The following is a 27,841-nucleotide window of genomic DNA, read 5'->3' as shown; positions in this document are numbered from 1 at the left end:
CAGATATGCACTTCGCAAAGTCCCAACTAAAGGAAGAGAGTGCTGCTTGGTATATTCCACACTCCTATATTCCCCCCGACACGCACATTGATGATGTGCTAGCGCTGACCCTACTCACACACTCAAGTTTCCATCAGAAGGAAACCCAGACACACAGTGCAAAGATGCATAACTCAGCCCACCTCCTACCACTGAGGCAGGACACAGCCAGAGCTCACATGGCGCCAGGAGTCTGCACCACAGAGCATTCTTCCTTCAAAAGTAAGTCAGCTTAAATTAACAAAATTCACTCTGCAAAATTATACATCAGACTTTTGTTTTTTCCAAAACACTGCCAACAGTGTTCCCAGGCCCCAGAGTGTATTTACTGTTCAAGACTATTTTGTTTTGTTTAAAGGAAACTTTCTGGTTCCTAAAATTTAAAATTCATGCTCCTTCCCTCTCTACCAATAACCATCTAATCCTTCATAATTGTAACACATTAATCTAGTTATTACAGACTTGCTTTTAGGGAGGTAGGGAGAGGGAATTTTTTCACCCATGAATTAAGAGGATTCTTAATAAGAAGAAAATTTTATTGTGCAAATAAGTTTGGAAACTCAAGTCTCCTAGGATCAATCTTCCTTCACTTCTGGCTTAAGAGCTGCAGAAAACTGAGAGCATAATTCCTGACATTTCACTGTACCTGCAGGACAAAAACGTTTGCCCCGTGGATATGCCAACACTGCAAGTAACTGGGTAGAAGATAATCACTCTATAGGTTTCATTGTAATTTAAAAATACCCAGAGCACCTCACTAGTACATCCCCATAGCAGTATAAATTGGTCTGTTTTGTAAATGGTTTCATCTACCTGTCTGTCAGCAGAGAGATGAAAAAGAATATTGATAGCATAACTGGGCAGTTATGTAAATTGGACAACTAAACCGATTCCAAATAATCTCTGTCTTTTCTCTCCCCACAATAAAATTTATTACCCCTCCCTTCAGTAAACAACTTTTGGCAGTCATGCAATTTTTTGCAGCTGTCACTGGAAAAGTAGTCAAAGAATAGGAAAGATAATAAATTTTGGAACTTGGCACTCATTCTGTGTAGGTTTTTTTCTTATTACTAACAGTTCTTGATGATACTGTTTTAAAGCTACTTGTTATGCATAAATCTGCTATTTGTTTCTAACAAAATGTGGTTGTAATTTTGTAAATATGTCTCTATTTGACTTCTTATCTTTTTGTTAGCATAAAAAAAACCCCGTAACATTTAACTTTTCCCCACAGCAATAATTAAGAGTTTACAACCTCTCATAGATATCCTGTCAATACAAATTGGATGTAAACAAGTTTTAAAGTGAGTGGCAGTAAGCTTTTTAACTAAGTTAGCCATTTAAGGAAAACTGCTGTCAATACATAAAAAGTTATCAAAGCTTCTTATGAAAAAATACTTTTATCCAAGAACTAGACCGCATAGTTAAACAATTCAAATCTTAGTTACAAAGTGATTTTAATTAAAGGTAATCTGACTTATTTTAACTATGTATAAATTTAAGTCAGACAACATATTTGTATATGTTTTCTAAAATATCTGTCACTTCTCCACAGTGGCTGACCAAATTTGCCAGTGAGAAACATTTTGAGTAGGCAACTTGTAATACAGCTATGGTTTATTTCTGTCAGAGGCTGACTGCTGAAGTGTGAAAGAAACTCCTTAAAAATCTCTCACTGTGATCCTGCATTCCAAGGAAAAAAAGAAAGAAAATACTTAATGAAGGGTACACTTAGCCTGAAGCCACATTCATATTCTGCTTTTCATTTTACACTATTTCAGTAAGCAATTAAAAGACAGCAATTAGTCACAGAAACACTATTCATACTGGTCATACTGGGAGATTGAAGAGGTTAACACGTATTTTATGTTAATATTATGAAAGTAATGAGGGAGATCAAGAATAATACATCCAACTAAAAAGGAATGCTAAAATATATAGAAGAATATCTTACCTTAATCTTAAGACAAGATTCACTGCACATGGAACTTCACTATATTCGTCACTAACAGCAGGCTGAGACTATTAAAGAAAAAAGCAGAGAGTCTTGTAATGGATGCCAAAAGAAAAAAAAATCCTGAAATACTTGCCACACTAACAGTTTGAAGTTAGCACAGAATATTTTACACATCCTCTAACTCTCAAAAACCTTTTAAACACTTTCAGTAACACAGTCTAAAATATAGCTGATACCAGTAAAACTGCCATATTTCAATTACAGAGATACAAATGATAAGGCCTGCATTAAAGCACTGAGTGTAAGAGCTTTTAATCCACCTTCCATCAAAGCTCCAATAACCTATTAAATAACATGCACACAGTGCGAATACCAAGCTACCTCTCATATTATTTTTGTGTAACTGTTTTGGTTGTTAAGGAAGTGTTGCATCTACCCATCTGCAAAGAACTAGTAGCATATCAAAGTGGGCATCACAGCTCAGAGAATGTCTTTCACAGAGAAAAATCAGGAAAACGGTATCTTTCACACTATCACTCCTCCCTCACACTATGATACCCTCCCCAGCCCTCAACTAACACTTATATGAAGTCTCAAGCAAAAGTGTATCCTACATACAGAGTACCTCGGGGTCCTCTACCCTATGATTTCATACCCAACTTGGCATATTGTCACCACTCACAGAAGCCTGTTCAAACGTTAGTCAAGTCCTCCCAAAACAAAGACTTTCATCACAAATCTCATTTGATTATTTTCCAACAGTTTTTCACATTAAAGCTACTTTAAAAAAAAAAGTTCACATAATATCTGTATTTTTTATCTGTGTAATTTTAAAAAAGTTAATGAATACTTGGAAAATTATTTTATCACTAAAAGGGGAGTAGATTTTTTTCTACTTCAACTAAGTTCCTTCCATTCATATAAACTACTACTATTATTTCTGCATCTTCAACAGACCTGTTAATTCAGTGTAGAGGAATGTGCAGACCAAAGACCAACAGGCGCACACCAACAGTGACAAGCTGCACTAGTCTCAGTTCCAAGTCATCTTCTGGAGCATTTAGGAAACCAAAAATCAACAGAAGACTTCAAGCAGAGGCTTTTTTCTTCTTCACAAACTAAACAACTCATAGTAAGAGAGTTGCATGTATAACTGAGTCACGAACTGCAGAACTCTCAATTTCTAAGACATAAAAAGACTGCCTGGTGAAAGTCTTCCCCTCCCCCCCCCCCCCCCCCCCTCCGTGCTCAGCTTACATAAGACATCTCAGATGCTGAAGCGCTATGTAAACTAGCTCTGCAACAGTAAGACTGGGGTCATTAGGGAGCTAACAGGACCAAACCTGGCAGGAAGCTGTTAGTCTTTTGGAAGATTTCTATGATTTCAATGAAAATCAGAGAATCTAAAATTGCAAGTGAAGTGGCAAGTGTCACCCACCCAAGAAACCAACATTTTTAAAAGAGCACTTTGGCTGTAAGCCAGTAATCCTATTAAGCAATTATTTTTAGCAGCAATGCTTCCCACACTCTCAGCACAGGGCCATGAAACTCAATATAGTATTTTATTCCTCTGAATTTATCTACTATGCCACAGTACTGAACTATTTTAATGTATACGGGATGAAACATTTTAATTACAAGCTACATGTCGTGATACAAATCCTAAGAATGAAAAATTATTTGGAGATCTTCTGGCTACCCCCAAAACAGCCATCATTACTCTGACAAAAAGACAGCAATTACTGTGATCCAGTTATGAAGATTCATTAAAAACAGCCAAATCACCTATCTTACCCAATTCTCGTGGGCATGAACATAATATGACTTTCAATTTCCTATCCATTTCATCCAGTGTGTGCTCAAGTTAATTGTTACAGGCCCAACTGCATACAGCTCTATCCTCACAAGTACTTGCCATACAAGGCTGCAGAACAACACTCCTGCCTCAATTCACATTTTTAAAAACAGAAATGAAAAAGAAATCCCTTCACGCAAACACTTGGAAGAAAAAAAAATTGGTAAAGAGATTTGTACCTCTGTGTTCTCCTCTTCTCTCACTCTTCGTGACTGGAAAACAAACGCAGTGAGATATGAGCTATGCAGCTTTATGCATTAAAGATCCAGAAATACTAACAATTAACGTTAACACAGAATATCTTGCAGAGTGTAAATGTCTTGGCACAAACAAAAGTTACCTTTTCCTGAGAAACAGCAGCTTTGCCTTCCTCGCTCTTCTCATCCATTTCATCATCACTCCATTCCCAGTCCCCATCTTCTGTTTTATGGAGGTGACCACTGGAACCCGGTACTCGTCTGACCTACCAAAATATTAAGTGTTCACCATTACACAGACATCTTTAGTCTTATCAGTGTTCTGGTTAATCAGCAATTATTCGTTATTTTTATTCTATATGCTTTCATCAGTTTGCTGGAGGAGTCACTGGCATACTGGAATAATATCTGACCTCAGGGGTCATCCTTGCATCAGTGGAAACAGCTAAGCTATGCAAAATTCATAGAGGGAAATGGAGTTTGGATATATTTTACAACTGCTTAGGAACAAGCTCACGTAGATGACAACTGCTTACTATGAACTAACCCTTGAAAAGAAAGGAAGCTATTCAAGGAAGCAGAAGTTAGACAAGGTTGTTCTTGGGACAAGTCTTAAAAATTTTAATTGTTCTGCTAAAAAGCTTTAAAATGTGTAAAGGCATTAAGGATACTTTACAAGCAAAACTATCCTTATTTAAAAAAAAATAAAATAAAAAAGCAGCTGTATGCAGACTGAGAAGGTAGGCAGGCATGTGCCACACTAAACTAATTGGGCAAACTCCTGTAGATACAGTCTAATGAGGCTTAATAGGAGTATTCAGCAGCTAAATCTGAAAATCGAACACTCTTCTGATGCCATCTTGCTCTTTTTCAGAGCCTGACAACACACTTGCTTTCCCCAGATCATGTTCAGCCTGTTTGAGCAAAACAAAAGAACATCCAACGATTATTCCCACACCTTGGTGTGCATTTATGAAACCCACGAGATGGCTGGAAGCACAGCACAATAAGCAGCAGCCCCACTGGTGTTTAGATTAGAACCAGTTTCTCTAATTATTTCACATTACTGAACCAACATACCGTTCCCACTGCACAACTTCAATTGTTTGCACAGGTAAGCTCCCCAGCACTATACATTTGTAAGGCTTAAAGCATATCCTTTTGAATTATAAAAAAGGAAAAAAGTTATTCAGGAAAAGAGCCTGTGCATTGGTAAGAGAATGAAAGGAACAAAGGATTAAGTGTTCACAACACACAAAAGGGAGAACTAACTTGGTAGAAAAGCAGTTTCAGGCCAAGAACAACTGCTAGAGAAGACATCTAATAAAATTTTTTAAAAAAAATTATGAACTAGATGATCTTAGCTCAGAATTGTATATCCTGTTTGCCAGTATCCACAGTAACATACAACAGCCTGGTTCAACTTTGGTTTCACAGATTCCTGTCTGTGGTGTTTTCATGTCTTGCACTGAAGTATACTGAGCACTGATTAACTTGGTTTTACCATCCTGATGGTTGGTGGTGATGATGGAAACCCTTTCTGCCAGCACAGCTACTTCACAAAACAGATGATGTGTAAAAAAAAAAAAAATAAAATTCTGATTTCTGACTAGGAAAATTACTAGTTTTTTCAACATAATGAAACTTACGTAAAGACTAAAGTGGTATTAAACTTGCTCTAAACTCCTCCAGTTGCTGCAAACCACAATGTGGGGAATGATGCAGCATGTGACAGATTCCAGCTGCTTCTAAATCCCACCGGTAGTACTTCAGCAAAATATGCGTGGCATGAAAAAAATATGGGACACTGTAAGTCTGAGCTCATGAGCTTCTACAAAACTGTGTGATGCAGACATTAATACAATTTTTCCAAAGCGGCTTTTCATAGAGCGCTGGGCACTTAAGCTATTTCTCTACTGGATTTGGACTGAGCATAGTTTGGAGCTGGCCTGACACCACAACAGCAAGAGTGAGTATGAACTTAGGAGCCTTCTTTCAAAACCTTGTGCGGACACAAGCAGGTACCTTGGTGTCTGTCTGCACTCTTTACCTCTCTTCCCTCCTTCGCTCCCCACTCATCTGCTCCTCTCCCTTCCCTTTTGCACATGTAAGACTAAACTAGAGGAAAGGGTGAAGTTTCCAGAACCTGAGGACATTTCTGTACCTTATTCAGTCCTTATGAGATTCCTGCCTTACATTTCTTCCCTGCACAAATGAATAAGAGTGCCCTACTCAGTTTCTCCACATTTTGTCCTCCTTTGAAACCCAGAAGAGAGAAAATCTATGCAGGACACCAGGGAATATCCTACTCCATCACTTTAGAGACAAATTCTGCACTATTTTCCCTGTTTCCCATACCAGGCTCCTAATGCACTAGTTTGAGCTCTAGCTGTCTCAAAGAAGCTCGTGTGTGTTTGGGAGGGAGGACCAAGCAGAAGTCAACAGAAGCAGTAGCACAGAAATTTCTTACTCAGCTGCAATCAGCCCAGGCACAATCAGTGGGCTCTTACTGTCTACATCATCAAGGATTAGCACAGATACAAGGTACTCTAGCAGGCAATTTGCCTGGTGCTTGTGGATATAATTTCTTATCCTCCAAGGAACAGTCCTGATGTAGGCTTTTGTTTAACAGCACAAGCATTTTCCCAACAGCTATACACAAACCCATGAGAGGACATCAACCACAACCAAAAACATGCTTTTCAAACAGAATAGAATAGAAGGGTTTACAGACACCTTCACACACTACATCTTGCACTAATCAAAATCTCTTCTGCATCCATTTTCAGTTGTTCTGAAGACTTACTCTAACTAGAATGATTTTAATGGAGCTTAATGATGCTGGCAGAGAGTTATGGGAGAAAGCTTTACTGATGAAGATGGAGTGCTTTTCAAGTTTTTAAATAGATTGCCTTTTAATAAGCAATAAACAAATGGCTCAAGGAAAAGAAAATAAGTCCCTGCAAAATAAAATATCATGTTAAATTAAATTATTTTCTGGAAAGATGTCTGAAGGCAGAAAAAACAGAAGTTTAGACTTGTACTCGGTTTCAATCAGAGTGATTCCCACCAGCACACATATTCAGGAAAGAAATTGTAATTTCAGCTAGAGGAAAGTACCCAGCCTATTCAACCTTCAAAAATGTGAAGTTGTTGTCTATAACATTTTTTTATTGGTGGGTGTGCTTAACATTTGTATTACCTAGCAAATTAATTTGCACAATTTTTGATTAACAGTGGCTTTGCTGAGGCTCAGTTCTGGTTAAAGCCACAAAGACTCAGTCACATAGGGAGAGCAGGTACCCTAGGCGCGGGACAGAGCAAGGGTGGCACACCCTGTCTACAAATAAATTAATTGTCTCTTCATTCATCATAAACCTGTATAACTCTTAATATCACATACTGGATGGAAATATATTAGCTTAAATTTCTGTTGTAATAGAAACTTATCATAACAGACTTGATACTAGTATAGCGCTGCTTCTCTTCAGATTTTCTAGTGTCTTTTCCAGAGCACATTCATTAAAATGCATATAGGTAGTAACATGTGAAGTATTTTAGAAGACAGTTAGCATTTTACCACATTCAACTCACATTAATAAAAAGCAAAAATACATCAGAAGCAGTAAAGGAATAAAACCTATATCATATATCTAAAGCTTTTTAGGCTTTGAATTTGGCACAACCAGAGAACCACGTTAAAGGGCTAAGATAAGACAACTGAGACAATCTACTGGTTTGCTACCGTGGGAAGAGACAATCCTGAGACGTTCATTAGGGCTGCACCGGGGACCTACCTCATACAGTGAGCAGATTCAACCCACCAGCATGGGAGAAAAACTAGTCTTTATTTTCTTTTCTGAACAAGTTTTTTGCAAGATTTGTGGGTTAAATCAGCCCATCTTGAGGTCAAATAGCAAAGACTGTAAAGCAAAGAGGCAGAAACAAAAGGGGCAGTGAAAGGGAAATTGGATCATCTTGTTTTGGCAGCAGCAATCCCTCAGGATCCTCAAAATCACATACTCTAAACTGCTTACAATGCAGCATTATGACAGGAGTGCACAATCTGCCACACCACGTCTCCTCAAGCTTTCATCTGAGCTCCTAGAGCTGTGCAGATGACCCAATTGGAAAATTAACATGGAACACAGTTAGCTTGCAGCCAAATCAGCTTTTTAATTTAGCTGATCATGAGCTAGCAAAAGCACTAGAGCCTGCACAAGAGGAGGAGCTGGAATATCATCTTCAGCAGTTGCCTCAGTCATCTGTGGTAAGAAAGCATTGTAAATTCCCCAAAAGTGATACAGACATAAATATGAACAGGGAGCAAATATATCCAGATACAGCGTACATTTGTCTCCATTCCCTTTCATGGGCATGCTAGTTTAAGTTCTTTAAATCTTGTCACACAATCTTTTGTCATTCCTTCTTGTTTTATTCAGCCCAAATACTAGGCTTTCAGTATTAGGCTCAGCATTTTTTCTTCCCTTCCTGCATGCAAACACTATAAACATATTGTTGGCTTTTCGGTATTAAAAAAAAAAAAAAACAAACAACTTTTCCTAAGTATCTTTGCAGCTTTTTCATCACAAATTAATTTCTGCAATCAACATTACATGTCAGCACACATATTTCTAGGGGGAAAAAAAGCGCAAAAAAAAAAGTCAAACTACCTGCTTCCAGTATTTTCTCATATCAACATATTATTTGTACTTTCAGAAGGGATGCATCCAGGATAAACATTTAAGCATTGTAATGACAACTGCAGAGATTGGAGAACACAGTAGCACCACATTAGATATGAATCAGCTGTAGGGGTCAGCACCCATTGCAATGTTCATATAGTTTATGATCACCTGTACGACTATAAGAACGGTCATATTCAATCCAACCAATAAGCTCCAGCATTGACGAGTTGTATCTTTGCTTAGAAAAGAAAAGGTAAGCGTGAAGGCAACCCTTCAGCACTTTATGTATTCCCCCAATTTCTAGTAATCCTTTTTTCATATTATGTTTGATTTACCAAGACAAAGACACTTTAAATAACATTAAAAGTCCTAAGACCTTTTGATAATCACAGAATAAAATTAAAGCAATTTGGGCCCTTAAAGAAACAGATTCTTCTTAAACACTTGTCTTTGGCCACCAAAAACCTGTCTTTTGTGCCATCCCAAGTCCTAGTTTGCTAGGATGCAATGTATCTTCTGCTCTAACCTTTTTTTCCCCATCTCACAAAACACCACAGAATTAAAGTGAGCACATTTTTATAAAGGTATGCCAATCTTCAGAAGATTTTCACTTCATCACAATCACGTCTTTCCAACCTTTTGGATTACTCTTGAAGTGTTCGTCACAGAGTGTGGTAAAGCTCTATATCCTTTTTGTCCTTACAGGCCTAAACAACCTTCAACACAGGAAAAACTTTTTCCAGCAAGTACACTAAGGGCCATTATAACAGCTTGTGAGGAGAGGAAAAGAAAAAAGGAAAAAAAAGGAACAAAGATAAGCAATTACTGAGTGGCACCAGTGCCAGAACTGTTCTGTTAGAAATGCAGCTTCATCAGAGTGGAAACAGAGAGTGTTTCTCTAGATGACATTCTCCCAGCTTTACTGTTTTGATTGTGTCCTTTCAGTTTGCAAGAACAGGTGTGCAATACACAGAAGTATTTTGCTGAAGAATAGTTATATACATACATGTATTGAACTGTAGCCTGTTAAACACTTGCATTGCACAATAAAACAACAGGAATTCATGCCTCAGGTGTCAAGCATTTGTAGCAAACACATTATGGTATGCCCATCATGGGAGAGGGAGGGGAACTATTATCCCTTTTTCTCCCATCAAACCACAGTCCCCTATGGTAAAGCTTAAAAATTCTTTCATTTGGCTGTGAGCAGCTGAAGCTACTCTTCGAAATGCTGCAGCTTGTAAAAGTCAATGAAAACAATGCAATGGGTCAACACAAAAATCCCTACCTAGAAATGATGAGGAGAGTTCATGGGGACTTGATGGCTGACATAACACTCAACTGTTGTCTAAAAAATAAACTAGATGGCTACTGATGGAAGGTTAAAGAAAGCTGTGTTCATCACTGCACAAAGTATTTGTCTGTGCTTTGCCAATAATCTCAGCCTCACTGGGTCACTGCAGAAACTCATGGGAAAACTGACAGAAATAGCAGCAGATCTGAAGGATCACACAGACAACAATTACATCATCAAAGTATTCTCAAACAGCAAAGATATTCCTACCCAAATTCAAAGAGACAATGCAACATGATGAACTCCTCAGAGGGCATCTCAAGTGCCACTTAAAAGAATCTCTTGTATTTCTGACAGGGTTCAACTCCCAGCTCTGTTCAACAAAATTGTTTTTCAAAATATATGTTGAAGATACACTTCACAAACACGGACATTAAGAGTTTTTCTACCCTCAAAATAAAGTGCTAAAGGAAACTAATGTGAATGAACAATGTCAAGTGTATGCAAGACAGACCATTCATCCCAACTTCTAGTATTACCATGGGAGGGAAAAGAATTACGTGAAGACAAGAAGGAAGGAAGTTCAAACCATGCTTATCTTGGAGACTTAAAGACATAACTTAGGAATGAGTACTTCATAGCTCTCAAAGGACGTCATATAATGATCAAGAAACAAAGAAAGCCCAGACTTCGTGCCCTCTTTATCAACTTTAGATGAGATTCAATGACACTTGACCCTTGAGAGAATAGATAAACCTCTCTTTTCTTCTATTTTACAATCAAATATAGCATTTCCCTCATATGAACTGTCCTTCAAAGATTGCACTATTCTTCCTGATTCATGCTATCTCAAACTCCTATTGTTTACATATAGACAGTTAAAGTGTCTTCTTTCTATGTCCCCCTTCTCTTTCTATGGGGGGGATTTTTAAGACTGTAAACATTATTTGGCAACTACATCCATAGTTTCTATCACGACATATTGATTGCAAATTCACGATTCAACCTGCTGGAGAGAAGACGTCTCTGCAGACCTCCATATTCAAGCCTAAAATTGTCCGTGGACCTCAGTCCAACTTCCCAGTCTCTCTTGTGTCAGTGCTGAAATAGGCAGAAAAGTCCAGCAACATGAGAACAGATGCTCATCCTCAAATGACACTAGCAATTAATGCTATAGGTAGTTTGAATTCCATATTCTCATTCAGATACAGTTTGCTTCAGATCGGTTTGTTCCAATCAAACTGTAAATAACCTTTCATTAGCTTTCTTACAAGCTAGAGTAAGAAGGGTTGTCTTGAGCAGTACTAGCCTAGGACCAAAATTAATTTCTGAAGTGCTGGATGAACAGGGAAGAAAAAGCAAACGGAAGGTAAGAACAACAGTCTTAACACTGTTCCTAGCAAGAATATATAACAGGAGTTGTATTTGGAATATTGTAAATATTTGGAATTTCATTACTGGTTATCATTTGATATACTACTAGAAGACTGATATTAAAGGCAGCATGCTTGCATTTCACCCCAATGATTACAGCATTACAGCAGTTGAGAATATTCTATGTATTTCCTCTGATACTCGGCTACAGGCCTCCCGTTTTACAGAAGGAAATAAAGAAGCAGAGAAATTAAGTGATTTATCCGAGGCCACAAAGCAAATCTGCAACAGAGCACGGAACTGAAACAAACTTCTATCTCTACAAAAATAATGAGGAAGCTCCTTTACATTGCATGCAGTAGCTATACAAACGCAACTTCACCATCAGCTTCAGTCAAAATACACAGGATCGATAGTTCTTTATGCTAGGATTATACACCTCTCAGTAAATATTTCAGAGAGAAAGAGAACCAAGTTAAAAAATGCTCAATTCTAATATGGGTTTTATTGTTTTAAAAACCTAAATGCTCTTTCCAAAATAGGACCTAAACTGTATCATAACTTTAGCTAATAAAGAAAACAAGGAAAGCCTTCAGCCTTACAAAGACAAATTAACACATATTAGAAAACATATTTCACATAACTCAGAAGAGCACATAGGGAATAAAAAATTAATTTGAATGACTGGCATTTAAACAGCATCCAACACAAAAGTAGCTCAGAACATTGTAATCTACAACCAAATGCAGTTTGTAGGAAGAAAAACTTAACAAGCCACTGACAACAATACCACAGCTGTGGAAGAAAGACATGAACATCAGTTGCAACAAAGTGTGCTTGGACAATTTACTGAGTGAATAAATCATTACTACCACCAAAAATATTAAGCATCATACTATTATTATTGTTGTATATGTTGTTGCTGGTTCAAGCTTATTCCAGTATACAGTCACAAAGATTTAAGAATAAATTAAGCTGCTGACAGAACTGCTTGTCCTCACTCCTCTAAAGTAGGATACAGATAATTTAACATTCCCAGCCAATAATAGCATGCATCAGCTTTCCAGGAGAATGTCTGCTTAACCAGATGAACAGGGCAACTGTAAATCCCATCCATCAAAGGTTAGCCCAAACCTGCCTGACAGAGAGAGAACTCCAGCATCCGAATGCAGAAGCTGCCCACATCTCCCAAAGCTTGATGAAAAGCAGGCTACACCATAAGGAAGCAAAACATAAATTGTTGTCTTTTAGGCACTGACGTGCTTGCAGTATGTAGATGCTGGAGATTGTGGAAAGAAAAATCTATTATTCACCACTGATTCTTTTGCTTCTGCAATCTCTTTACAAGTTTATTTTTGTAGAGTGACAAGGAAAGGAATGAATATTTTCTGAATATTAAGATCTTTCTACTTCCTTATTCACAACTACTCAAAACAGCAAAGAAGTGGGCCCGCTTACAGATTTAGTATTTTATTTCAGTGTCTAATTTAAAAAAAAATTTAAGAGGACATACTGTGGGATACCAATGCATACATACATAAAACATTACTGCATTTCATACATGGTACAGCACATGATCTAGACCACATTAAAAATCCATTCTTTCAGTAAGAGTAATATCATGCATCTATTGTCTTTTTCCTAATTCTACAGGAAGATGACTGAACTAGTAATCCTGATTTTCCCACCATCTCAATTATCTAAGCTATCTCTATTAAAGTCTCTGGCAACTGGATATTTGGGATAGAGTCTTGGGTAGATTTAAAACAACATTTTTAACTCTGCTCCACAAAAGAGTACAGTGACCTGAAAGTATGGTAAATAAGATGCATTTGTGTAAGCAAAACTGATTACATTAATGAGCATTAAACATTTCAGTAACATGGAAGGTGCCTTGCTGCCCTCCATGTATAGGTAACTGAAAGCCCAAATGAAATTTGTTCCCAGACTCCTGGAGTGAGGCAAATGTGTAGACCCCACCCATTTAAAACACATCTGCAAAAGTCTTTGTGGAACCCTAACACCACTCCTTACTAACTTCTAACTAGAGAACAGTCAGTGCTGTTCTCCAATTTTGCACTTGCATATCTACAGAAGACAATCTGTATCCTTCTTTTTTTCTTTTTTTTTTTTAAAACAAACATCCTTCTGGAAATACTGCAGTCCAACAAATCAACAAGCTTAGCTTTTTCTGGAGATAAAATTGTCTTTTATTTTACCACTGATGCCCTTCAGCTAAATCTGCTAGTACAGTATTCAAGATATACACAATCTCACGTGCCCCAAAGAGCAGAAATGACAAGCTGCTTATTTGAATACCTCATCTTTTTCATTTTCTGCAGTCTGTCCTAGTAAGAGCCCAGATTTGACTTTCAGGCAGAAAAGAGAAAGGCCAGTCAACTAATGCTGTATATCTTCACCTTTCCCTAAGGCTGTGGTAACGGTTCTTATGGGAGACAGGAATCCCCCGACACACAGATCCCAGAAGTTCGTATAAAACAGATATGTTGAATTACTCTTTTAAAGTTCCAATATTACTTGGTAATCGATAAGGTGAGGTTTTTTGCATACCCAACACCTCCTCCCCCCCCTTTTTTTTTAATCGTAAGTCCCAAGATCTTCACTTCTCATACAACTTCAAGAGCAGTATTTACAGTACCAGTTACCATGCCAGTTCCACACTAGTTATTTTATAGCAAGAACGATGATGAGAAATAGGACATTACTGAACACAGTTTTGGCTTTAGCAGAACATTTTGCTCTGTGTTTTTCTCTCAAAAAAACCCCAGACTAGTTCCTTCCACACACACCTTAAGCCTGTAGAGCAATTAAATTTTGTAATTTTTACCTTTAGCCATCTTGCAAACCTTTCCTGAATGTTTCCTAATACACAAAAGTAAATTTCAATCACCACACCTATGCATTTATTTACATTCCAATGCAATGAAGGAAATCAGCATATCATCACATTTATCCAATCACGGCACAAGCCTTTTGCTTAAAACAGTTTCACATTTAATCACAGCTTAGCACTTGAGGAAAAAGGCAGACCATGGAGAAGTTACTTTTGACAATATATTTTCATGCAAAAGAACATCAGTCTTTTTGCATAAGAACACCTAAACTACAACCACTTTTTGGAAAAAAAAAAAAAAAAATATAATCTGAGGTCCAAGAAGGGAGCATGAATTCCCACATGTATACATCATCCTTCGTTCAAGAGTTGAGGCACTTCCTCAAGAGAAGGCTAGTCCCCATCCAACCCAGTCTCACAGGTCATGTGAACATCCTAAACCCTTCACTGCTGGCTGTTCTTAAACTCCCCTGAGTTCATTATAATGTGAAGTCTCATTTTTATTCTGATGCAAGCCACAAAAATTCTGCAAACCTGAATTTGCTTTATGCAATTGGGAACCTTGTTTTTTCTCAACACAATTTATGCAGACCATCATTGTTAATGGAATGTACCACTGCCTTTCTAAAATGCTGGCATTTCTGCTTCGTAGGGCTCAAAAGGTGTTAAGATAGCACAGTAATTTAGTGTTAGCATCCCCTCCTCTTAAGCCACTCTGCATACTGCAAATACAATCATGGAAAAAAACCTTCCTCTTAGTCTTTCTTTGGTTTTCTCCTACTTGGAAAGGAAGTTAGACAGAACTTGAAGTGTTTCATGCACGTATGCAGGAATAGGGAAGGTTTTGGCTTTTTTGTGGGTTTTTTTTTGGTTGGTTGGTTGGTTGGGTTTTTGTTTTGGTGTTTTTTTGTGGTTTGGTGGGGTTTTGGGGTGGGTTTTTTTGTTGTTGTTGTTTTTTGTTTTGGTGTTTTTTGTTTTTTGTTTTTTTTAAGTCCAGGCAGGCCTAAGACACTGCTTTGACAGCAAGAATTTAATCTGGCACAGAAACTAATTCCGGGATAACTGCAACTGGCCTTTCAGGACCAGTCAATCTCAAACTCTCATCTCAAAATAAAATTGAGATGTGCAAGCCATCACTCAGGACTACATAAGTTCCTTCCCTTTGCAAGAACTATAGAGGTTTGTTGCATTATACCTTTCATAGTATGAAGAGATCAAACTCCTCTACTTCACTGCCCACAACCACATGCCACAGAAACTTTCGTGGGCGAAAAAAATTCATGTATGCAGAAAAAGAGAGATAAGGCTGGTCCTGAACTCTGAAAATTTGCAAAAGTTACCATTCATACTCCACATCAAATTAATTGTTATTGCTTCATTACATTGTACAACCGTGCGTAGGTTTTGTACAAATTGCTGACTAAAAGGACACAAATGATTTAAGGCTTTGCAGTTCCTGAAAAATGTCTTTAGACATTTCTGGTATGTATATTCCCTACGCGAAACAAGACATTTTTGACTGAAGAACATAGGGAATCTCCTAGGAAGCAAACACGTTATTTTGCGTACACATCTCCCATGCCCTAAAGTCTCAGTCTAAAGGGTGACCTTTCTGTAGGAGGAGATGAGCTGTCATTAGCACTTCAGGTGGTATTGTCCTGAGCCAGTAAAAGCAGGAGCAGAGAATATTCTCACGCATTTATCTGTTATCTCACTAGAAAGATACAGGAACATCAAATCCTTCAATTCCAAGTCAATTCCAACTGAATTCTTCAATTCCAAGTTAAATGCAACCAGCGCCTGCAAAAGATGGCAACACTGAGGGAAACTGCAATCCCATTTAAAATTTTGCATTAGAATAATGGCCAAAAATATTTACTTCAGAGTAAAGCTTTCATAAATCGTGTTTTGATGTCACAATCATTTTCTTCAAAAATTTAAACTGCACCTTTGTTAGAATGAAAATATATATTCTCAGCTATCCAACACACCCTTCCAAAGCAGCTATTTATTGTTTGCTCTGAAGCATGCAATGTCATGTTTATGGAACATTTATAATTCCTTTCAATGAAATAAGTCAATTCAGAAAATCTGAGTCACTGATGCAAACTTAAAAATACTTGTTTCTTCCTTAATGCAGCACAAAGTATTGCAAAAACTGAAAAGGCACACATGTCATTTAAGGAAATAGAGGAATCTTCATAATTTTTGTGTAAATTACCACTTCTACTCACCATTGGAATCAATTACACTGGCAACTTAAAGTCAAGAAATTAAGATCATTACATTTTCTTTCACGAAAGGGTACTGCATAAAGGAGATTGATAATTCTGCATTGAATGTGACTTCTTCAGCTCTCTCTACTGGTTCTTGATGAGCATCCTTTTTTAATGGGTAACACAGCACAAGCCAACAAAGAATAGAAATCTGTTAAAAAAACCCGACCACTTGCTTTAAATATTTATGATGCTGGACACAAACAGTATCACATTCACATGATGATGAGTGTGATAGCTGAAGGCAGGGCATTAATTGAGAAGACTGCCATGAAATCTTACCTACTCTCACAGTTTAGAAATGGAATACAGTGAAGCAATCAATGAGAGGAAAACACAGCCATTAAAAGCTGAAGGGAGAGCAGAGGAGGGAGCACACTCCTACATCTCCAGAGGAAATGCTGAAAAATGGTACAGATGCTCAGTGTACCACCAACTCCCCACCCACTCTGGGGGATTCCCTGTCCAAAGCCACCCTCCTTTCACTCTTTCACAGAGTCTTCTCTTGCTGGGATAACACTGCTTAGAGACAACAAAATGTAGCAGCTCAAACTATAGACACTATTTTGTCACATAAACATCTTGTAAACAAACACAGGTAATTCCTTGTGCTCCTAATTCTGCTTTCCAAAACCATGAGGCTTTACATAAATACTGCAACATAGTTCTCTCTGCTCCAGCCTGAGTCCAAAATTTGAACCTGATTCTGTTTTGAGAAACAGCAATGTTTTGCAGAAATCCCAGTAACATGGCAAATGTGCAAGTTTAGTAATTCAGTATGACTTTTGGTTTTCAGACATTATTTCTCTGTTTATTAGTTCCACTACATAAATTTCCTTACTGAATGTTATTAACTGCAAATAATTCTTTAATTCACATCTTAACAATAGCCCTTCCAGGCATGAATGTGTACCTGTGCTGAGGAGGATTTTTCAATTAATTGTGCAGAGGAGTTGCACTGTTTCTCAAAAGTAACACTTTACCTCAAAAACAAGGAATCCCAAATGGGCTATCAGGCATGACCTGACGGCTAATTCATACATGCAGAGAGAGGCTCCTTTGTATCCTCTTTTCCCTGCCTGTCTCCCTCCTACCCCCCAATCAAATTAAGGTGCTAAGGCCAAGAAGGTACCTGCAGGAATCAAAGGAAGCCAATCAAAAATACAGCAAATGGGCAAAGTAACTTGGTACTCTGAAAGATGAAGAAGAAATATAAAGATCCAGATCTTCAGAGCTTCTGGTTATCTTTCCTGGCTGCTCAGAAGAATGGGCATCGTGATGGTGAATCACTACTAAAAGGCTTTCTGTTACAGGGATCACTGGACCCTCCTTTTATAATCAGTGTTCTCCAGTTCCACCATCCTTTTCTGTCATTCGAGCTGTTTACTTGCTTAAAATGACCAGAAGACAAATACAGCCTCATGTAGAGCTTTCATTACTCAGTAGTAGAAGACTCATTATAAGGTGGGTTTCACTGCCAGCAATACAGTCACATTAAAGAATATTTAGGAAACCGGTCTACTACTGTAGAATTAAAAAAAAAATTACTATGATTTTCAGTTATACTTTCAAGCTCAAAGGTTTGAAAATACTATTTCAAGGTGAAATTCTGATTTCTTCCCTTTTCTATTTTCTACAAGGTTTCAATTTATTTATGCATATAAGAGAAATTACTGTAATATGCATTCTTCATTCCACACAGATTTTAAAGAGACCTATGCTTATTCAAGACATCAAAAAAAAAAAAAAAAAAGGCAGTGAAAATGAAAATTTGAGTGCAGCTCTCCAAAAGCTACAAACGAACATGAAATAACAAACATAAATCTGCAATTTTTATAAAATCCGATTTTATAAAGCCCCAGGGTTTATATTCTAGTTAGGTATCAAGAAGCAGCATGCATTCAAGCAGGCTATAGTGTTTAACATCACAGACCTAGAGCTGCTCCTGAGCGACGCTCTCCCAGCCTGCATGACTTTCCCATTCAGGGAGGACGGAGCCCTGCTCGCAGCACAGCATGTGAGGTGCGGTTGCCCTCTGCTGCCTCTGACTCCCACCACACAGCCCAGCGGGGACGCACACATCTTTGTCATCCAGTTGACATATTTCCCCTTTCACCTCATATACTATGTAACTTTACGTTTACCTGCAGATGCGCAGCTTGAATAATCTTCTCGTGGAGCTGCTTTTCAGTGCTAAACAGAAAGAAACTGGACTCTTACATACGAACTATTACTATTCCAGCCCATCTTTCTGCTCTGCTGACCCTAATCTACCTGTTCTGATTAAAACCTTGAAGTTTTCAGCTCCAGCCACAATTTTAACTTCTTGAGCCAAAAGCACTTTTCAGCCTAAATTAAGTCCCCCATAATACCACTGGGCAGCACAATCTCAAGGATGTCCTGCTTCACCTGTCCTTCCCTTGCAGTTCTCCCCAGGAACTTCAAGAATATCACCAGTATCAAGCACAAGTGCAGGGGGGTGAGCGTCAAAACAAATGGCATGCACATTTTTTGTGTTGTACTTCTAAAATCTTTACAAGGTCTAACGAGGAAAGCATATTTACTTTTCACTTTCTTCAGAGTGTTGGGCCTGGGCTGCCTTTTATTTTTTTTCCCCTCCCTTCAATTTATTTTTTTTAGAACTAGGAAGGCTAAAGATCTAACTTCTCCATACGAAAGCAAAAATTCTCACATAGCTATTCCATTAGTCTTTCAGCAAATAGTAACAGATGGCAACGCTGCTTCTGAGTCACCTTGCATTTACAGAATCTTCTTTGTAATTCATCTCCCCACATGACCTTCCTGACAAATTTCCCAAAAATGTACAAAATGACACGTAACACACACTTTCACATCCTCCCAAAACTCCTCATTACTTTTATGAACAAAGACAGGCAGAAAGGCTGCTTCTACCACCTTGCTCAAGAGAACACAGTGGGAAACCTTGTGACACTAAAGTGACCCTAGCAAGCCAGCTGTGGCTGCCTGCATTGACAAAATACTGATTTGGCCTGTGGACTGGGAACAGATTTAATAACAACTAATTCCATTGAGTCACTTTCCACTTAGGACACCGTTTCAAACCCAAGAGAGGCCAATCCGGTTTTGGATGTCATGCGATTGAAGTGTTTGAGGCTTCATTTCTCAGAAGGCAAACAGGTAAAATCAGCACCTTCCTGCACATTCTCAGCAAGAGACAGATAAAAAACAGGACAATAAAATAGCATTATCTTCTGGTTAGTTACAAGACTGACTCCCCGATCAAAGAATCTACCACCAGCATCACGCACGCTTGGACTTCCTTTATCCTGTCTTGATTCTTTAACCAGAACTCCTTCAACAGCACATTTAAGAACACCCCACACTTGCATTTCACAGTAATAAAACTCTCCTCCAGTACCGAAAGTTTCAACAGCTTAGATAAAAGCGAAGTATTTTAAGCTACTGGTCCAATCAGAAAAGTTCTCATTATACACTAACTTCATGTTAGTCCATGTTCTAGACATTTTTGAACAAGTCAACAGATCACCAGCACAACATTAGCTAATGAACAGATCAGTGCTGTTACACAAGAGACAGTGACTCATGCACCGCACAAATGAATTCTGAAGTTGAACCATGATAGACCATGAACTGTAAAACACTATCTAATATGGGAGAGGATTACTTTTTAATGATTATGATGAATCATGTGTGAGCTTCTAAACCTGCCAAAACAAATAATACAAGTTATTGTAGAGATGCTTATGGCCATCTGAAGTAGAAGAGACACTCAACTGAGCCAACTATTCCATAGTTTGTTTTAAAGCTTAGCTCCACTTGAGAAGGAACAAAATCCAACCTCACAAACTCTACACAGATGGTAAAAGCACTCTGTGAAAGAAAGAATGGACAAACCCATATACTGTATGAAGTTCCTTGTATCTTATGGCACAACTGCATTTAAGTACAGCTGGCAGAAATGCTGACAGTAATCTTTTTCCTTTATCTGAAATGCTGAAACAAAGCTGACGCAACTGCGTGTGTCTGCCCCTTAAAACACTTTCCACTTCTACTACCCACTAATGCAGGGACTGCTTTCTGATTATGTGAATTTGTGTCAAATTTACATTTTATGCAAAAAGTGTTTCCATTAAGTTTTACCTCCAACAACTTATTGAAAATAAACAAAAAACCCAACACGGTCTGAATGCCAATTACTCCTCTACTTTTTCTAGTAATATCCAACGATATAAAAACAGTTGCACTACTTCTTTTCATTTGTAGCAGTATCCCAAGTAAACTGAACAATTAAATCCTCTGTGATGGAGGGGTCTCCCACACACAAAGTCTTGCAAAATACACACTTATAGTTCAGCTGCTGTTTTCCATAAAAGGTGTTCCAGTACACATGTCCCTTCTCTTTATACATCAGCATTAATGAAATAAGCATTTTTTAATGTATAAAGAATCATAGCAATGAATATACATTTTTATTAATAATCTGAGCTCAAGCTAATGTTGCTCTCTGCTTTTCAAAAGGTCTGGAGTCCAGCTGTACTAACACCCATCATTGGTAAGGGTGTTAGTATCTATCAGATTAAATCCATTACTGAAGCAAGGAAATGTTGCATATGTATGTTTTGCTGAGGTGCAATCATGCTGTTAGAGCTGTCCAAGAAATCTGGGATCCAATGATATTTTCCTCATTAAATGCAGGGGATTGTTGATTTCTTCTACAAGGTAATATGATCATTTCCCTAAATTAGCTGTACTGCAGAGCTAGAACCCATCAGTAAGGGTATTTCTACTGAAGTTTTAATAAAAACTGGTATCACTCACACTACTCATCTCTTTATGCTGTCACAGGTTTTTACCAGTAACTTACAACTCTGAGCTCTAAAGAGCTTCTGTTAACAGCGCAGAGCAATACCACCTTCCCAATGACAGAATTCAAGTCCAATTATTACTCAAATTTTTATTTTTTTTACTAGCAGAACTTCAGACAGCAATAAAATGAAATGCAGATACATGTTTTTCCCTGTTCACTTTGTAGAAGTGGCAGTCATGCAGAAGATTTTAAAAATTAAAGAAACAGGATAAGAAAACCACAAAATTGTCCCAGAGCCTTTGGGCATACAGAGCACTTACAGTTATAATTAATTTTTCAGTGTGACAAGATTTCAAAACCGACTGTGGAATTCTGGAAGCTGTTTCAAATTTCCTCTATTCCAATACAGCAATTCTAATCACAAGTGAAACGACAGAGCATTCTGTTCAAAATTAAACCTACTTCAATATGTGTTAACAAATAGTGTATCGAAATTCTTGCTAAGCTGTTGTGTAACAGGGGTGTACACAGCCCTGATCCAAGCAGGACAGCGCAGGTTGCTCTACCATCACACCACCTAACAAGGCAGAGGCTGCAATCAGCGCTCCCACATTTCTATCAATGACAAAAGTGCAGCCTCAGAGCACGTCCCCGCTTACGAGACCGCACTGAGCTCGGACCATTCGCCACAGTCTTTTCTCTAGTTCTTCTTGACACCAGCAATGCTCTCACAAGCGAGCAGTCACATTAACGAAATCCAGAATTGCCAGTAGTTGCATGGTGTAACACTCATTTCTGTGGATCAGTACCGGTATATACTTAAGCAGGTTCTGCACAGGAAGAGGCATGACATGTTCCTTCTGGGCAAGACAATTCCAGAAGTGTTTCAGTGTTATCCTTAATTACTAGGATAGGGCCAGGCAGAAGGGCATAGTTTCAAAATTAGCAGAATTAAAAGCAAATAAAGAAACTGGGACAGGGGGAATATGTGCACAAAGATTTCATTTATAACTCTGATGTTAAACAGTATTTTAAACACACAATGTAGGTGTTGTTTAATTATCGAATTGGATTTTAAAACAGGACACACCTTTACAGCATCAATTGTTTTCCTCACACATACAAGACCACGTGTACCTGCTTTCAGGATTTCACAAACAGACCTGAACTCATATTTAGTCAAAACAGTTGCCACGTATAAGCTGTAAAAGCAGAAGAAACAAACATGAGAACACTATGTCAAGAGAAAAGATTTTAAAGTTAAAACTAAAATGAGGCTGGAGTTCCAGGCAACAAGGCTAAGTAATTATACATGTGGTAAATGCAAGCAAAATTAAATTACTGCAGGGCAGATCTGACATCTGTGCTAGCAGTGGTGCTACGGATCATTAGTTATAGGCATTTCACACCGAGTGCTACAGAAGATAATGTAAGCAGCGATGACACCAGCTCCTTCCCATCTCTTGCCCTAGTGACATTCTTTTTTCCATTACAGGGGTTACTTCTTCCAAGAGTGACCTCTTAGACATTTCACATGTTAATGTTTGAGCAACCAAACTCTACTTACACAAGCTTTTTTAAATAAAACCCCACAGTTTTTAATAGTAAAATACATTTATATTTTATGATATCTTAAAACAGCCAGCTACATGCAAAGTTGTAACAAGTGAATTAAATTTTAAATCCCTGATGAATTTTGTGTCCTTTTAAAATATAAAAAATTTAGCATTTACATTAGCTAAAACCTAAATATTTTTTCCATTTATGCTGTAATTAAAAGACCTATTAATTTGTCTCTAGCACTGCACAGCTTTGATTTCTTAAGAATCACTCTTCCAAACTAGAAAAAATTGTCCAAAAAGTCATTCAGAAAACTATTTCTGGTGGTGTATGGGAGACTACCCTGCATTCATTTTGCAATTCCAGATGCTAAGTTATTTAAAGAAATAAGTATATGTACATGTAAGTATGAATTAATATGCAGTCTCTAAAGCTGACCTGAGGACACAGCTGGGAGATTAATCTCACGAGGAACATGCTTTATCAGAAACTTAGGTGGTACTAGAACACGTCTAAATTACTCCTGTATGGCCCAAGATGTACATTGAAAAACGACTGATTTTTCTGCCCAGTAGGATAATTTTTTCTTTGGGAATTGCTGCCACCACATGGCCAAACAGCTGAACTACGCCTAGCCTTCCTCTGCACCTTGCAATGCTAACCTGCACAGCACACCACCCCTTCTACAAGCCCTGCCACTCCAGCTTTCTACTCCAGCCTCTCAGAAAGCCCCATCATTGCCACTGATTTCCCAAATTACTTCCACCTAAAAGAAGATTAGAATGAACTTAAAGCATTCAGATCTCACTGACAGTCTCTTCCAAGTACAGACCACCAGCTGTAGGAACAATTCAGTATTGTAGAATTATGCCAAAGCGATATTCACAAAGACAACAGAAAATCTTAGAAGTATCAGTCCAGGTAACTGAAGCCTAATTGATGTGCCAACAAAGGCTGAAACAGTTCCTTTCCTGAAGTGCCCTCCTCAGAACATCCTCCCAGAAAGCCTGCTTTCAGAAAGCTGGACTCAGCACCCTACCCTGTCACCTGCAGAGGCTCAGCAATCTCCGAGCAGGGTTCTTCATAATGAGGAGACACAGTGAGTTAAGTCACCACAGAAAGGGAGTTCCATAGTTTCTCACACACAACAAGCAGGAGTCTACATTTGTTCCTGTTCATCAGCTTGCTTCTTACCTATGTTTTAAAATACTTACCTGTTAAGAATTATTTTTTTTTTAGATCTGCTGTACTTGACCTGGTAAGCTCATTTACACAAGTGCCAAAGGCACGACAGAAATACCAGCATATGCCATAGCTGCGGGTTTAACTCCATCACTTGTGGGATAAGACTCTACTGCTCTGAAAATTCAGCAGCACTCTTGCAGAGTTTGGACCTGACTTGCATACACTTGGGCATCACATTTGAAATAATCCAAAGAACCAGGCAGTCCTCAATAAACACCATTTATAGCATCTTCACCCTTTCTCTAGATGATCAATGAAGATATGAATTCTGCAGTTTATGAACCTATACGCTTGCAGATTACATTTTATTCGCACAACCATTTCACCTGTAGCTTTCTAAAAGGGAGTGGGAAAAAATCGTATCATGTATGATGACAAGTACCATATATCATTTTGGCAAGGCCAGAAAGGAAGTCACAATGCCCCAGGGCTTCCTGTAGAAAGCTAAGCTGCAGAAACGATTCATTCAATAGTCACTATCTTTGAAGGACTAAATATGAGAATAGCTCAGTCAGTCGACTAAAATGTAAGGCAGATGAAGTCCCTGCTTTCTCCTGCATACCAGTCAAGAAAAAGATGTGAATACACTCACCTTTTTTGCTCTTTGTGCTATATTAGGAGTTCTAGTGAGAAGCTTTTCAATCAGGTATTCTCTATTCTGCAAAACCAACATTTGGTAAGTTAAAAATCAATACAATGAAAGAAGACATTTCATGTAGATTTTAAGGCAGAGCAAAATTTACTCGTAGGGTTAAACGTTTTACCTTGGCTTTCTGGAAAAATTTGCATTTTAAAAGTTCTGCTGCTGTGGGCCTGAAAGATCAATAATAAATTAGAACAGAAAACAAAGACCCCTCTCAGCGAATACAGTACAAGACGTTAGTTAAATGGTACGTCTCTAATACTTTTGAATTAGTACTGTATGAATGGGGAATGAATGATAATAGCTACTGAATTAATTCACACGTACTCACTTACCACACATGAAAAAATTAAGCCTCCCTACAGTAAAAATACCAAAAAAAAAAAAGGAAAAAAAAAATCAGTCTCTAAGTTGCCAATTTTCCCCCTTCAACACAAATGCATTTTACCTTTAAAACAAACAAACTAAAAAGACTCAGGTATCACGTTCTTCCCAAGTGACTCTATGAATGCAACTGAACTTTGCTCCACAGCAATAAAAGAATAATTACATTGTTAGGAGCCCATACCACCATCCAAAACTAATTTTGACACGGCTAAATTTAAGGAAGCCATAATCTCCAAGATTCATCACTTCTAGATGAACAGAAGGCAACATCTGCTATAGTTTTCCATTTGAATTAAAGCAAGAGATTGGATATAGCACAAACTAGATAAGACAGTAGAAAGTTTCAATTTGGAAAATTTCAGTCTCAAAAAAAACCCCCAAAATCTGAACTAGTTTCTTTCTCTGAGGACACATCTGAAGAATAAGTGAAGAAGAGTAATAAGTAGTGTGTATGTATATACTGGTTCACTCCCACTAGAAATAATGAAACAACTCCTGACACCAACAAAAAGCATCCAATTTAGACACAGGCAGTAGTTCCATAGAGCACTTAATTCTTCTTCCCCTCCAAAGCACCCAACTCTACAATAAAGGAGTTCTTAGTAGTGGTACTGTGGAAACCTCCAGGCTTAGCAGTAATTCACACATAAACCTTGTATGAGCAAGAAGGAAGGGGAACATTTAAAAAAAAAAAAAATCAGTTTCTGGTCAAAGTTTTAAAGTTCTATCTCGAATTAACTCTTAACTTTAAGACAAGATTCAGTGATCCACTACCATCACATCTCATAACAGGGATATGCACAGTTAAAAGCTAAAGTCTTAGTAAAGTTTTATCCAAACTAGTGTTCTCCATTCCTCTACCATTAATTACGCCAGACACTTCTGAACTGGTCTGGACATGCCTTCTAGGCCTGTTTTCCACACAGGCTGCAGCAGTGAATTGCAGCTGAGGACTGTAAGCAGCATCCTTGGTACTGGGGAGAGAGAGAAACACCCACACACAGATCCCCAAAAGAAAACATCGTGGTCTGAGACAACAACAGTGCAATGCCACTCCTAGAATTTGCCACAAAGAGCAGGCACTTCTCCCCCAACTGACCTGACAATTATGAAGGTATCTCCGTGCAAAATTAAATCCTGTCTTGGGAGAAACATAAAAAATAGTGATGACCCCACAATGTATGGACACTCGCTCCTCGGTTAGAGTGACTGGCACACAGATCTAATCACCTATCTGCTGGTCTAATTGTTCAATTCAAGGCAATCCTGAGTATGAAGATATTGCACATGTTTAAATATCAGTGTAATGAGTTAGTGTAATTAGTTCAAACACTAATGTTTCAACACTGATATCATAACTACAGATCAGGTAACTCAGCACTATGTATTCAAGGAGAGCAGGAAAACCATTTTAATTATTTACTTCTCATGTCTTCCTACCAGTTTAATCTTGCCCTGAAAACTGCTGGACCCTGGAAATGCAAAGAAGCTTGTTTATCCAGAACACATTTCATTCTTATCTGTAAGCAGCCAAACTGCAGGGCTAAGCTTAAAAGCATCAGGACTTGCTACTAAGACCACCAATTGTAAGGGTTTGGGAATCTGAAAACAGTACACAAATGATCCTTCTGTGCAAAAAAGAATTTGAAGGATTTCAAGAATAAAGATGTTACCACGTAATCTTTTTTCTCAATTATACTTGTTCTCTAGTATTGCTGCTGTCACATTTTCAACTTGACTCCCTACAACAGTATCCTGGACTTAAGCTAGCGTAACATCAGTGAAGAGAAGTACACACCATAAAAGACCCACACAGTACTCAATCAGGATTACTCTCTCAGAACAACCTTTTTTTCCCAGAAATACCAGCTCTGAAATTCTTCCAAAAAATGACATATTAAATACCCTTAGGAAGTAATGTTAATTAGAATGTGCCTCCTCCAACCCTTCAGCAAAATAAACCTACAAAAATGGGTCTGCATAAAAATGAATAAAGGATAAATAAATTAATTGTTCTGGGAACTTGGGACCTCAGCAATGATTTTGGAATAGATGTTTAGTATTTTCGTCATCTTGGCTATCCTATTCACAAAACACAGCAAGCAATAACAAATCAGAAAGATACAACATGCAATTGCCTAAATAAACATTAGGAAAACTCTCAACAGGCTTGGAGCCCCTAACTTTACAGTAAAAAATAATTATCTCTTAATAAGTAATTTTCTCTGGAAATATCCAAGTTAAAGGCAATACTAAGCTTATGTCACAAAATGAGAAAAATCAACATAAATTATTTATTTATTTTTAATTTATTTTAAAGGCCAAGACTGATATGTTTGGTTACCAACAGTTCTGTCTGATCAACCTGAACAGTCTTGCTAGACTTATGCATAATATCAAGATTTATATCTTGCCTCAGATGAGGAATTAAGATGTAGAGCAAGGACTTTTCTTTCACCAATTTTAATTGAACAGTATATTTAAATATAAATAGGTTAACAACCCAGAAGAAAACTTAAGCAACAATTAAGAGGCAATTTCTTCTTCCCAGATGAAGATGACTGAAGGCTGCTACTTACAAAATTCAAATCATACACTTAAAGATTATGTTTAAACACTGGAATTTTAAGTAGTCTGTATACTTAAAAAAAGTAATTCCACT

General features: G+C 37.8%; 1 protein-coding gene across 1 annotated transcript in view; it reads right to left on the bottom strand.

Annotated features, from left to right (window-relative positions):
• Positions 1-27,841, bottom strand: part of STK39 (serine/threonine kinase 39) — a 105,469-nt gene that overhangs the window by 42,166 nt on the left and 35,462 nt on the right. Inside the window, exons 9-13 of the mRNA XM_068407786.1 lie at positions 24,914-24,962; positions 24,742-24,807; positions 4,192-4,314; positions 4,031-4,063; positions 1,994-2,061 (exon numbers count right to left, since the gene is read on the bottom strand). Coding sequence (XP_068263887.1) covers positions 1,994-2,061; positions 4,031-4,063; positions 4,192-4,314; positions 24,742-24,807; positions 24,914-24,962 — 339 coding nt within the window. The remainder of the gene's footprint in view (positions 1-1,993; positions 2,062-4,030; positions 4,064-4,191; positions 4,315-24,741; positions 24,808-24,913; positions 24,963-27,841) is intronic.

This window comes from Nyctibius grandis, chromosome 9 (assembly GCF_013368605.1).
Source record: "Nyctibius grandis isolate bNycGra1 chromosome 9, bNycGra1.pri, whole genome shotgun sequence".
Classification (NCBI taxonomy): domain Eukaryota; kingdom Metazoa; phylum Chordata; class Aves; order Nyctibiiformes; family Nyctibiidae; genus Nyctibius; species Nyctibius grandis.
This window is presented reverse-complemented; position numbering and strand designations above follow the sequence as displayed.